Source organism: Carettochelys insculpta, chromosome 27 (assembly GCF_033958435.1).
Source record: "Carettochelys insculpta isolate YL-2023 chromosome 27, ASM3395843v1, whole genome shotgun sequence".
Classification (NCBI taxonomy): domain Eukaryota; kingdom Metazoa; phylum Chordata; order Testudines; family Carettochelyidae; genus Carettochelys; species Carettochelys insculpta.
The window spans coordinates 6,181,169-6,194,648 of record NC_134163.1 but is presented as its reverse complement, the minus strand read 5'-3'; the positions used below and the strand labels follow the sequence as shown (position 1 = coordinate 6,194,648).

The following is a 13,480-nucleotide window of genomic DNA, read 5'->3' as shown; positions in this document are numbered from 1 at the left end:
AACTGCCCCTTCCAATGACACCACTTGGCACCCAAGAGATGGTGCAGGGTGGCCAGGGACCCAATGGCACAGAGCAGACCTCTCGGCCACGTACGTCTCTGCAGCAGGGAACCCTGTCCTGCTGCCAGCTGGACTGTGCCTCTCTGAGCAGGAAATGGGACTTCACTCAACAATGCTGGCAGGCCAGTGCCTTTCAGTGCTGCACTGCTAAGTGCTAGGGTTGGCCTGGCTTCCCCTTGGAAGTTCTGCATGGCAGCAGGGTTCACTGCAGCTCCTGAACCTATATGGGCTGTGCACCAGCCCTAGCTTACAGCAGGGGTGAAGGATGGTGCGGACTGAAAATGCGCCACACGTGAGCATGGCCAGAAGCGAGCCTGGAGTGTGGAGCAACACACGGGGCCTGGTCCCTGCTTCAATGTTGACTGCGCACCCTTCCATGCATCCAGCTGGTGCCTTGCAGAGAGAGGGGTTAATTACACTGTCTGGACCCCGCCCCCCTTCCATCCACACTGGCACTACCATGGCACAGGTGCAGTGCGGTAGCTGACCTGCCATACCACTGTCCTGTAGAGGTAGCCTGAATCTCTTTCCTTCCTGCATGAAAGTATCACCCACGCCTCTGCTCTGCTAGGCAACCGGCAGGCATCCCTCGCCTATCGCTAGGCAACTCCAAGCAGCTTCGCCTAGTGCAGGGGTGGGATGGGCTGAGCACTGCCCCATTTCTTTCCCAGGGCTTGTCATGACATGCATGTTACACCGGATTTGGTTGTATCACTGCATGCAGCTGGTGCATTGTGTGTGACCCCTTGCACTGGTTTTAAATGGGTTAGGTGGGTTCAGCTGGTGCCAGCTGATCTACACACACAACAGTACTGCTGTACCACATTGCAGTCTCCCCACCGAGCCAGGGTGCATTTCTGCCTCTGGGCAGGTGCTCCTTCTGGTTGGTGTAGTTGTTCCTCTAAGGACAGCAACACTACTACAAAGCACCCCTCTGCAGCTGATTGTAGATGTGTTGTAATAGTGGAAGCGAGGAGTATATGGATTTTACCCGATTGGCAGACGGTCAACCCCTCTTAGAAACAGTTAAACTGATACAAATGCGAAAGGTAGGCCAGGACTTGCAGGTGCAAATTACTCTCCCCCCTCCCCCATGGCCTGGCTGAATGGCCAAGGTTAGCTGAATTGCTGTGGTGGGTGGGGATCTGGGGTTGGGGGTTTGCACAGAACTCACTGCAGTGGTGAAGTAGCATGTGGCCCTTGCTCATGGGCCAGGGCCTTGTCAGACAAACATCTGCAAGTCCTCAACTCATGCAGACCTCATCATTATGGAGCCAGACTGCTCCAACAGTTCCCCACTTGTGCTTCTGCCACTTTCTCCACCGCTCTTTGCCCCTCCTGTTCACTCCAGACCCAGGGTGGAGGAAACAGGCAGTAGGGAATCGCTGCATTTCATGCCGCTGCAGGGGATTCTAAGGAAGAGGCTTTAAGGAGGTTCCCACTGAAATCTTCCCCTCCAGACAGTACTTGGGGCAGATTCCACTCTCGCGTCTCCAGGTGTGGCACTGGGACCACCTTTGTGGCCATCTGGTACATTCCTACCATTTCTTCTTTGGCATCAGTGTGCAATGTGCAAACCAACAATGTATGGATTACCAGTTGGTGTTAGCAGGACAATGGCACTGAGAGGCCCCAGAGTGCAAGGTGCTGTATAGAGGCAGCCGCTGTCCCAAAGGCATATGCTCTGAAGAAAACAGAGCCAGGATTGGAGGGGAAAGAGAGATTGCTTTGCCAGTAGTGGAGCTGGGAACAGTATCCAGGTCTGCCACATCAAAGCCAGGGCCTTACCACCTCCTACTAGAGTGAGATTGGGCATGTCCAGACATGCTGGCTGGCTGGCTGGAGTGGAGGTGGGAGAGGGGAGCAAAGGAGACAATTGACCAGGGGTGGTAGCAGCAGCTAGGAACCTTGCTGGGCCCTTTTAAGTAGCCTGGACAGGCATGCCTGGGAGACAGTTGGAGCCCCCCTTGGAGCAGGCTAGCCCGTGGCTACACTCCTCCTGCCACATCCTTGGCTGGTTAAGTACTGGAATAAATTGCCTGGAGTAGACTCTCCCTCACTAGAGGTGTTTAAGAGCAGCTCAGACAAATGCTTGTCACAGGTAGTCTAGCACAGAGGTCCTCAGACTTTTTTTCTGGGACCCCCTTTGAAAATATTTCAGGCTATGATGACTTCCTCCAAAGTGACGACCCCACTTACCACACCACTCCTACTCCTGCATTGCTGCTGGGGACTGTGCTGCCTTCAGAGTTAGGAGTCTGGCCAGCAGCCACTGCTCTCCAGCCACCCTGCTCTCAAGCTTGGGAGCTGACAGCTGGAACACCAGCATATGTGGGGGGTGATGGTTCACAACCACATCCCCTAACCCCGTGACCCCCCTGAGTGGTCAAAGGATCCCCTGTTTGAAAACCTCTGGTCTAGGAAATACTTAAGGGACTTGTGGTCCCTTTTGGATCTGTGATTCTATGATTCCATGTTAAGTGCTTGGGCTTCTATTTCTCTCATTTAAATCATGTGAAATTTGCCCACATACCAAGGTGCTCAATAAATGCAGAGGGTAACAATTTAAGCTGTTTCCATGAATGGCCACAGGAGGTAGCATGGAGACAACTTGATGCTCACTCAAAAAACTGAATCCTGAGTCATTCTTTGCCTACCTAGTGCAATAGGTAATACTCTATAGCCCTGCCCTCTATTAGCTAGAATCTGAACCACTCAGTTGTGTGTGTCATTGGTTCTACCCTGTAACAGCAAACAGTGATTCTCTTCCAGCTCTTGAGAGGATAAGCTTCTTTTCAAGCCAGGGGAACTGGGTTCAATTACCACAGCTGCTGTGTTGTTCAGGGAGCTGCAGCATGCAAGTGTAACCCACACACCTATATGTGGTTAACTCTCCCATGTAGTGGCACCTAGACCACTTCACAGAGAATAAATAAATGTCCTCTACAACCTGAGATGAGAGCCAGCTGGCCTCTAGCTCAAGCTGTAGAGGTGCCTGTGCTAAGCTCCAGGTTTGAGCCTGCCTAAGAGCAGGAAGTTAGTAAGTTGCTGCAGATTTATTAGTGTTAGAATGTATTGGAAGAATGGCTGGCTGTAGTTTTAAGACCCAAATGTCCGGGCTCTCCATGTGTTGTTGCAGTTATGTGCACAGCAAAAATCTCAAACTTTACCCTGGATCAGGGAGAACAGAAACAAGGAGAAAGCACTGAAGAACTCTCTAATTGGTGCATTAATTGAGACTAACAGATATTTTGGACATAAGATTTTGTGGGGAAAGACCCACTTATGCTCCAAAATAGCTGTTAGTCTATAAGGTGCCATAGGACTTCTTGTTTTTGAAGATACAGACTAACTTGGCTACCCCTCTGATACTTAACTGAGATGGCCTCTTCCATGTGTTCCAGATAACACAGCCACAAGAAGAATGAATAATGTCCCCTTGTATGCAGGAAATGTCTGTTATATAAGCAGGGAGTACCTATTTTTATCTGGCTGCTCCAGACAACAAAGGAGCCGTCAGGGCCACCTACGTACGCACTGTGCAGTCAGTACCACTTTAAAGAGCAACTCTGAAATTTCCAGCTATTTCTTGACAACTGCTAGCTCCAACAGACTGCCAGCTGTGTCCACTATAGACTACCAAGCCTCAGCTTCCGTTGCTTGGTAGCCATATGTCCTGTGGTAACCCATTCAACCTCCGTCTATGTCCGGGGTAGGAGGATGAATTTTTTTTTTTAAAGATATGGGTGAGGTGGCTTGAGATGATGTAGAAGAGTTAATAACAGATGGCTTGTTTGGACTTCACCCTAGCAAAGAAGTCAAAGAGGCCTAGGAAACATGACCCTGCTGAAGAAGGAGCTAAGAACAGGGAGTGCATGTGGGCCATTGGGTGGCATCTTTTAACCCTGTACTCTGCCTATATGTGCCCCATTGATCAGTTCTGTAGAAACACCATCCGTTCAGACACCAATGGTGGCAACATGTGACAGGGTGTTCAGATAAAAATATGACAGGTAAATCCAAGTACAGAATCCCATCTGTCAATTCATTTCCCACAAACTGCCTGCAGGACTAATGTCCTCTGGTCATTCACAGAGATAAGCACAGCTCGGGAAGTGTCAGGATTTGCTCATCCATGGGCCTCCAGCATGAGCTGGAGGCAGTAGCCCCTAAAAGGAAGGCTGGTTCATTGGTTAGGTTATGGTTAGGGCACCGTTCTGAGCCCTAGGTTCAATCTCCTGCTGTGCTGCAGAGTGTGCTAGTATGATTATGGACAAGTCACTTCCTTTCTCTCTTTTGCCTCAGTTTCCCATCTGTAAAATGGGGGTAATAGCCCTTACCTGCCACACAGCAGGGCTGTAGGGATAAATACATCATAGGCTGTGAAGTGCTCATATATTGCAGGAATGGAGGAGCATATGTAGCTCTGGCTCCAAGCAGTTGAGACTGAAAATTAGTCCCCATTTGGGGATTTCTTTGTGCTATGCGCTCTTGCGATATTGAACTGAAGCTGCCAAAATGACACACCAACCACTTATTAAACAACCCATGTGGCTACTCCTGAGTTAGATACAACCTGAACCAGCAATTTTGGCAGTGTGCTGAGTAGAGCTTGTCAACATTTGTCATCAGAATAATTTTTCAACAATGTTTGGAAATTATTTGGTGAAAAAGTAATTGGTGGATTTTCTCTGCTCCAGTATGGAGCATGCCCATTTCACAGTGCTGGACTTGAAGAGCGTGAAGCTGAAAAAGGAGTGGTACTCCTCAACACAGCTCTCAATGGTAGCAAAATAGCACTATACTGATAGTGCCAATTGGGTGGACAATTTGATGGTACTTTACTTAAAACCCACTGGCAATCTTTAAAGCACCCACAGTCTTTCAGTATTTCCAATTAAAGGATGAAAAAATCAACAGTTAACACTGACAACCAAATTGTAGTCATCAGGGTTCAGAGTCAACTTCACAGTGATATGAATGGGGATAGGTCATGTCACTTGGAACTCTGTAGACTCAGGATGTGGCACTGCACAGAGTCACACTCAAAAGCTCTTCCTTGCAACCGTAAGAGGTAGAAACAAGATCCCTGTTCACTGTAGGACACCGTGCTTTTCCCCCAACTCAGTTACGTACAAACTACTTTGTATGTGTCATGTTGGATGGGATCACACTGAGTTCCTGTAACTGGGCTAAAGCTGGTGCTGGTTCTTGGGGCTTGTCTAGACAAAAGGGACATCAGCAGAGTCTCCTTGTCCTGTGATGTTTGAGCAGGTGCCTTCCCTAAGTGAGCCTGAGCATGATGGGCCGGCTGCAGCACAAGCAGGACTTCCCTGGCCTGAGGTGCACTCGTAGAGTCTCTCCTTTCTCCCATGTGGACACACCAAGTAGGTGCTGTGGTTGAAGCTTTTCCCACAGAGAGCACATTTAGATGGTCTTGCTGCTCAGTGGTTTGAGAATTGGCCTGCTAAATGCAGAGCTGTGAGTTCACTCCTTGAAGGGACCATTTAGGGATCTGGGGCAAATAGATATTTAAAAAAAAAGTCTGTCAGGAATGGTGATAGGTCCTGCCAAGAGGGTAGGGGACTGGACTCAATAACCTCTGATGGTACCTTCCAGTTCTATGAGATAGGAGGTTGGAGCTATGAATCTTCCCCACGTGGATTGTCTGATGGCCACGGGGGCCAAGCCAGCATGGATGCATCCCCTGCACTCAGGAGGTCTCTCTCAAAGTGCACTCTGCAGCATCACAGAAGATGGAAGCTTTTCCCACTCAGGATGATCTGACGTCACGAAAGCGCTGAGCAACGAAGGCTCTTTCTGCAGTGGGGCACTGATGGAGTGTCTCTGCTATGGGGATGCTCTCAAATTCTGATGGGGACTTGCACACTGCTATGGCCCTGGTCGGAGAATTTGGAGGGCTCTTCCTTGGCAGCTAACGCCCCAAGCCAAACCCATGGGGCTGGGGTGGGAAAGCCTCTACCTCTTTCCTAATGCCCTCACCATTGGGATTGTCCCATCTCCCCTCCCCGCTCCTGGCACCTCAGGTCTCCCCTCCTTTCCCTCCCCTTTGCACCCCATTTCCCTCCCTCCACCATGGCCCCGTTTCCCAGGTTCTTACACTTCTCCCTCCCCTCCCCCCCCGCGTGCCCCATCTCCCTCCCCCCTCGCTCATCTCGCTCTCCCCTACCCTTGCCCCGTTTCCCATCCCCCTCTTGCACCTCAGGTCCCCCCTCCCCCTTGCGCCCCGCGCGAGCCCGCCCCCAGCAACTGGGGTGTTTGAATATGGGGGGGGCGACCCCGCGGCTGAGGTGACTTCCCGACGGGCGGGAGCGGCGGGAAATGCCCGCCCCCGCGCTGGCGCATTTCCAGTCAGGCGCGGCGCGGGCAGCCCTCTCCTGGCAGCGGCCTCCGCGGGGGCCTCGCCCGGCTGGGCCCGGCTCCCCCAAGATGGCGGCGCTGGCGGGGCCGCGGCCGGCGCTGGCGGTGTGAGGCGGGGACGCGCCGCCCGGCGCCCCGCGTAGCCGGTGCGATGCTGCGCTCCAGCGGCTACTTCCGCGGCATCGACTGCCCCTTCCTCGGCGCGGGCGGCCGGGGCGCCGGGGGCCCGCCCTGCAGGAGGCCGTACTGCCACTTCCGCCACTCGCCGGCCGCGCGCGGCGCCGCCCCGGAGCCCGGCGCAGGTACCGCCTCAGCGGCGGCTCTCCCGGGACCCCCCCCGCCTGGGCCTCCCCCGGGCACGGGAGTGTGTGGCCCCCGCAACAGAGCGGCAGCGGGCGTCCCCTCCCGCCCGGCCCCGGGAGTAAAGAGACAGGTGCCCCCGCCCCCACAGAGTGACATGGTGCCCTTCCGCGCTCTTTGGGAACAGCGTCACAGGGGGCTTCTCCTGCCTCCCTTGGTCATAGAGTGACAGCCCCCTCCCCCAAGAAGAGAGTGGCAGGTGCCCTCTCCCCCACCCCCCGAGAAATAGAGTGACAGCCCCCTCCCGTGGGAAGAGAGTGACAGGTGCTCTCTTTCCCCCCCCCCGCCGGGAACAGCGTGACAGGTGCCCTCTCCTGCTCCCCTGGGAATAGAGTGACTAGTGCCCTGCCTCCCTTGGTAATAGAGTGACAGGCCCTCCCCCAGGAAGAGAGTGACAGGTACCATCTCCCCGCCTGCAGGGAACAGAGTGACAGGTGTCCCCCCGCTGGCAACAGAGTGACAGGTGCCCTCTCTCCCCCTCCCGCTGGCAACAGAGTGACAGGTGCCCTCTCCTGCCCCCCCCCCGGGGGAACAGAGTGACAGGTGCGATTGGCAGGTGCCCTCTCCTGCCACCCCCCAATAATAGTGTGTCAGGTGTCTTCTCCCGCTCTCCCGGGAATAGAGTGGTAGGTGCCCTCTCCCACCTCCCCAGAAACAGTGACAAGTGCCCTCAGCTGCACCCCCCTCCCAGAAGAAGAGTGACAGGTGACCTCTCCTACCTCATCTCCCCAGCAATAGAGTGACAGGTGCCCTTTCCTACCCCACCTTCCCAGTAATAGAATGATAGGTGCCCTCCTTCTGCCCTCGTCTATAGAGGGAAGGCTGCTGTTCCCGCCCTCTCCTTGGGAAAAGTGTTACAGGTGCTGTTCCTCTGGTTCTCCAATGAAATGACAGGTGCCCTTCCCTGTCACCCCTTCCTGCCAGAAATAGAGGGACATTTGTGTCCCCGTCCCCCCCAAATAGGGTGGCAGGTGCAGTCTTCTCCCCACTCCTCAGTAATGTGACTAGAGTGACAGGTACTTTCCTTCCTCGCCTGAATATAGTGACAGGTGCCTTCTCCCCTCTCAAACACAGTGACAGGTGCCCTCCCCAACAGAATGAATGCCTTCTCCCTCCTTCCCACCCGATATAGTGACAGGTATCATTTCTCCTCTCTACAAAATATGATGATGGATGCCTTCTCCCCACTATATATAGTGAAAGGTAGTCTTTCTCCTCCCACTCTCTCTGAAATGCATAGTGACAAGTTCCTTTCTCCCTTCACCTCCCTCAAAAGTTAGTGACAGAGTCCAACTCGGCTGCATCCTCCCATCTCAGACTTCCAGACCAGATCCTTGTCTCCCTCCAAATATGACAGCTTTCTGTTTCCTCCTTTGCTGCCTCATCCTATAGGGATGAGTTGCAGCTCTTTCCAGAGTGACAGCTCTATTGAAGAGTGTGCTGCTTCTCCTTTTCCCAGCCCTCACTCCCCAAGGACAGCTCCACGGAGAGCTACCTTCTTTGTTCACAATCACCCTGTCTCCAATTAAAGGTCAGTTGAGGGGTTAGTGTCATTTCTTAACTGCCATGCTATTGAGAGTAGCCCCTCAGCCAATTATACTCCAAGGGTCTTTTACTAGTAATCATATAGGTGACAGACATCATGGAGACCTTTTAAGTCATCTAGTCTGTTTGTCCCCCCTCTTCTTCTGATCTTTTTATATACATAGGCTTCGAAGAATCCAGATGTTAAGTTGTTATAATTTCAGTGGATACAGTTGTTTATTTTTAGAAATCTTTTTGAATTTTATCAATTTCAGTTTACACAGTTGTGGGAAGTTATTGGGGGGGGAGGCTGGACAGTAATTGTTTAACAACAGTAAAGGTTAAGCAGCGGAAATGGAGCACTTTGAAGACTAACAAAATGAGTTATTCAGTGATGAGCTTTGTGGGGACAGACCCACTTCTTCAGATCAATTTCATTTCCAGTACAGACTGACATTTATAAGTACAGAGGACCAAAAAGAAAAAATAAATTGCAATAAAAACTGACAAATAAAATAGGATTGAAGGAAGGGGTAAGAGGTGGGGGGATATTAATTCTCCTGCCTGAGATAATTATGAGCATCAAAGGAAGGGAAGCAGTCCTTGTAACAGTCCATGTAATGCATGAGGTAGTTGATGTCTCTGTTCATACCATGTGTTAATGTGTTGAATTTGAATATGTAATCTGACTCAGAAATGTCTTGCTCTAATCTGTTAAATTTTCAATGTTCTAGGACGCAAATTCTCAGGTCTTTAACAGAATGGCCCACCCCATTGAAGTGTTTGCTGACCAGCTTATGTGTATTAAGTTTCTTGATGTCTGCTCTGTGTCCATTTTTGTGCCCAGCCTGGCCAAAGTACATAGGGTCAGGGCATTGTTCGCACATAATAGCATATATAATGTTGCTGGAAGTGCATGAGAATGTGCCTTTGATCTTGTAACTAGTGTGGTTAGCTCCAGTGATGATGTCCCCAGAATAAATATGTGGACAAAGTTGGCAGCAGGGTTTGTTACAAGGAAGAGTTCCAAGATTTGTATTACTGTTGTGTAGCCCATGATTGCTGGTGAGAACCTTTCTTACGTTGGGAGGTTGTCTATAGGAAAGGACTAGCCTCTCACCTAGAGCCTTCTGGAGTGTAGCATCCTGATCCAGAATAGGTTGTAGATTTTTAATGATGCATTGCATTGCAGGGATTTGAGCTGGGGGCTATAGGTGATGACAGGTGGTGTTCTGTTGTTCTTCTTGGGCCTATCTTGAAGTAGCTGGTTTCTGGGTATTCATCTGGCTCTGTGAATTTGTTTTTTTTACTTTTCCTGGTGGGTAATTCAGTTTTATAAATGCTTGGTAGAGGTTTTGTAGTTTTTGGTCTCTGTCAGTAGGATCAGAGCAGATGCAATTGTATCTAAGTGGTTGACTGACTGTAAATGATAGATCATGTGACATGAGCTGGATGGAAGCTGGAGGTGTGTAGGTAAGTGTAGCAGTCAGTGGGTTTCCGGTAGATGATCCTCTGTACTTAAAAATGTCAGTCTATATGAAGTGGGTCTGTCCCACAAAAGCTCATCGCCGAATAAATCATTTTGTTAGTCTTGAAAGTGCTACAGCTCTGCGGCTTTGTTTTGTTGGAGTACAGACTAACACAGCTACCTCTCTGTTACTATTGAACAGTAAAGGTTGAGATTCAAAAGGTTAAAGTGTATAACAGTTAAAATTAATTGCCAACATCACCAAGAGCAGAAAAATAACCAGTGTAAGTATCCTTAAATCTACCTCTAAAGTTTTCAAGCGGTATTTTTCTCTCTTTGCCTTTCCATGCATGTTAGTTGTTATTGTTGGAAATATTCATTTTTCCATTTGTGCATGTTTGATGGAATCAGAGAGACTAGGTGGGTGACATTTTATTAAGCCAATCTGTGTTGGTGAAAGGGAAAAGCTTTTGAGCCTACACGGAGCTCTTCTTAAGGTCTGGGAAAGATACTTAGTGTAACTGCCAAATGCAAGGTGGGACAGATTGTTAGGACTAAGGAGTTAACGCATTTTGCGAGGTGTTGAAGGTGAAGTGACGGATACAGTAAAGTAGGGTTGGTGGCTTATATATTGTTGTAATAAACCATAAATCTAGTGTTTCTATTAAATTCACTATTTTAGCGTCTAAGAAAGCTGTGAATTTATGCTGCCAGACTCTTTTTTTGACTGTGTTGTACAGGTTTCTTTTGAGGACGAGAAGCCAGCGGTCAGAGGGAGGAATTATTTTGTGACATTTTCTCTAGTGGGTGTTATGATGGTCTTTTATATGAGTTCTTTCAGGAACATCTTGTTTCACTTATATGATTGGTAGGGCATTTATTACACTGGGTGAGAGACATCACAGGGAACAGGCATAAAATCAGTGTCTCAATATTTACCGATTAAATGTAATCCTTCCAAGTTGATATATATCCTGTAATTTTTCACTGTTTTGTGCTCTATATTATTCATGAAGAAAAAGCTTCCTTCATCAAAATGTGTCTTTCTTCCCTATTGCAAATAACACATTTTTTCCCAGTGATAATATGCGGAAGTATTGCAGTGGTCATAATAAAGTTCATTTTGTGATTTGTTTGCTTACTCAAAAGTTGCAAAATTAAGTACTTCACAGTGAGTTTCCCAGTGGTAGGGCAAATTACCTGGGTTCCACTGAATATTTAAAAGACAATAAAAAAGTAAATTTACCCAGGGCCTTACGTGGCAGACGGATGCTTTATAAATAATGTTGATTGCTCCTTTCAGTTTTCTTTCTTTCTTTGCATACCCATTTAAGTTTGAAAAGCACTTCATTATCCCCAAGGATTCAAGTAACTATAAAAATAATGTGCCTTGCATGGTGTCAAGTTTCGGAGGGGTAGCCGTGTTAGTCTGGATCTGTAACAGCAACGAAGGGTCCTGTGGCACCTTATACACTAACAGAAAAGTTTTGAGCATGAGCTTTCGTGAGACTGCAGCAATTGTGGAGAGACAGCATCATTTGCCTCACAACCTCAGTCGTGCAGAGCGCAATGCCATCCACAGCCTCAGAAGCAACCCTGATATTATAATCAAAGAGGCAGATAAAGGAGGAGCTACTGTCATCATGAACAGGTCTGACTGCCAGAAGGAGGCTTCCAGACAACTCTCCAATACCAAATTTTACAGGCTACTTTCCTCAAATCCCACCGAGGAATACACTAAGAAACTACACCATCTGCTCAGGACACTCCCTACACAAGCACAAGAACAGATTTATACCAACACACCTCTAGAGCCGTCCGGGGCTATTGTACCTACTACCCAAGATCCACAAACCTGGAAATCCTGGACACCTCATCATCTCAGGCATTGGCACTCTCACTGAGGGACTGTCTGGTTATGTGGACTCTCTCCTCAGACCCTATGCCACCAGCACTCCCAGCTATCTCCGAGACACTACTGACTTCCTGAGAAAACTGCAATACATTGATGACCTACCAGAAAACACTATCCTAGCCACCATGGATGTAGAGGCTCTCTATACCAACATCTCACACAAAGATGGAATAAATGCTGTCCGGAACAGTATCCCTGATGATGCTACAGCACATCTGATGGCTGAGCTCTGTAACTTTATCTTCACACACAACTATTTCAGATTTGGTGACGATATATACCTTCAAATCAGCGGCACAGCTATGGGTACCCGCATGGCCCCTCAATATGCCAATATTTTCATGGCTGACCTGGAACAGCGCTTCCTTAGCTCTTGTCCACTAATGCCCCATCTCTACTTACGCTACATTGATAACATCTTCATCATCTGGACCCATGGGAAGGAGACTCCGGAGGAATTCCACCGGGACTTCAACAACTTTCACCCCAACATCAACCTCAGCCTGGAACAGTCCACACAGGAGATCCACTTCCTGGACATCATGGTGCTAATACACGATGGCCACATCGATACCACCCTGTACCATAAACCCACTGACCGCTACGCCTACCTTCATGCCTCCAGCTTCCATCCCAGACACACCACAAGATCCATTGTCTACAGCCAAGCACTAAGATATAACTGCATTTGCTCCAACCCCTCCGACAGAGACAAACACCTACAGGATCTCTACCAAGCATTCTTGAAACTGCAGTACCCACCTGAGGAAGTGAAAAAACAGATCAACAGAGCCAGATGTGTGCCACGAAGCCTCTTACTACAGGACAAGCCCAAGAGAGAAACCAACAGAACACCTACACCTACAGCCATCACCTACAGTCCCCAGCTAAAACCTCTACAGCGCATCATCAGGGATTTACAACCCATCCTGGACAATGATCCTCCACTTTCACAGGCCTTGGGACGCAGACCAGTCCTTGCCCACAGACAACCTGCCAACCTGAAGCAAATCCTAACCAGCAACTATACAACACACCACAGTCACTCTAACTCAGGGACCCATCCATGCAACAAACCTCGTTGCCAGCTCTGCCCACATATCTACACCAGCAACACCATTACAGGACCTAACCAGATCGGCCACACCATCGTGGGTTCATTCAGCTGCACATCTACCAATATAATTTATGCCATCATGTGCCAGCAATGCCCCTCTGCTATATACATCGGACAAACTGGACAGTCTCTACATAAAAGAATAAACACACATAAATCAGATATCAGAAATGGCAATATACAAAAACCCGTAGGAGAGCACTTCAATCTCCCAGGCCACACAGTAGCAGACTTAAAAGTAGCTGTCCTACAGCAAAGAAATTTCAGGACCAGACTCCAGAGAGAAATTTCTGAGCTAGAATTCATCTGCAAATTCGACGCCCTCAGCTCAGGCTTAAACAAAGACTGTGAATGGCTGGCTAAGTACAAAAGCAGCTTCCTCTCCCTTGGTGTTCACATCTCCAGATCAACTGCTGGTAGTAAGTCTCACCCTTGCTGACTGAGCTAACCTTGTTATCCCCACCCTTGCTCTGGCTTATTTATACCTGGCCCTGCAGATTTCCAAGACCAGCATCTGATGAAGTGAGTCTGTGCTCACGAAAGCTCATGCTCAAAACTTTTCTGTTAGTCTATAAGGTGCCACAGGACCCTTCGTTGCTATAAAAATAATATGTATATTATAATAATATTTGGTGTATTGCCTACATCCGTGTGG

The 13,480-nt window shown here is 49.1% G+C and overlaps 1 protein-coding gene across 2 annotated transcripts in view; it reads left to right on the top strand.

Annotated features, from left to right (window-relative positions):
• The first annotated feature begins 6,520 nt into the window (after positions 1–6,520).
• Positions 6,521–13,480, top strand: part of REXO1 (RNA exonuclease 1 homolog) — a 70,625-nt gene continuing 63,665 nt past the window's right edge. For both annotated transcript variants that reach the window (XR_012642642.1, XM_074978292.1), the window contains exon 1: positions 6,521–6,743. Coding sequence is in view for 1 of the 2 variants with exons in the window: in XM_074978292.1 (XP_074834393.1) it covers positions 6,593–6,743 (151 nt within the window). In the remaining variant the exon portion in view is untranslated. The remainder of the gene's footprint in view (positions 6,744–13,480) is intronic.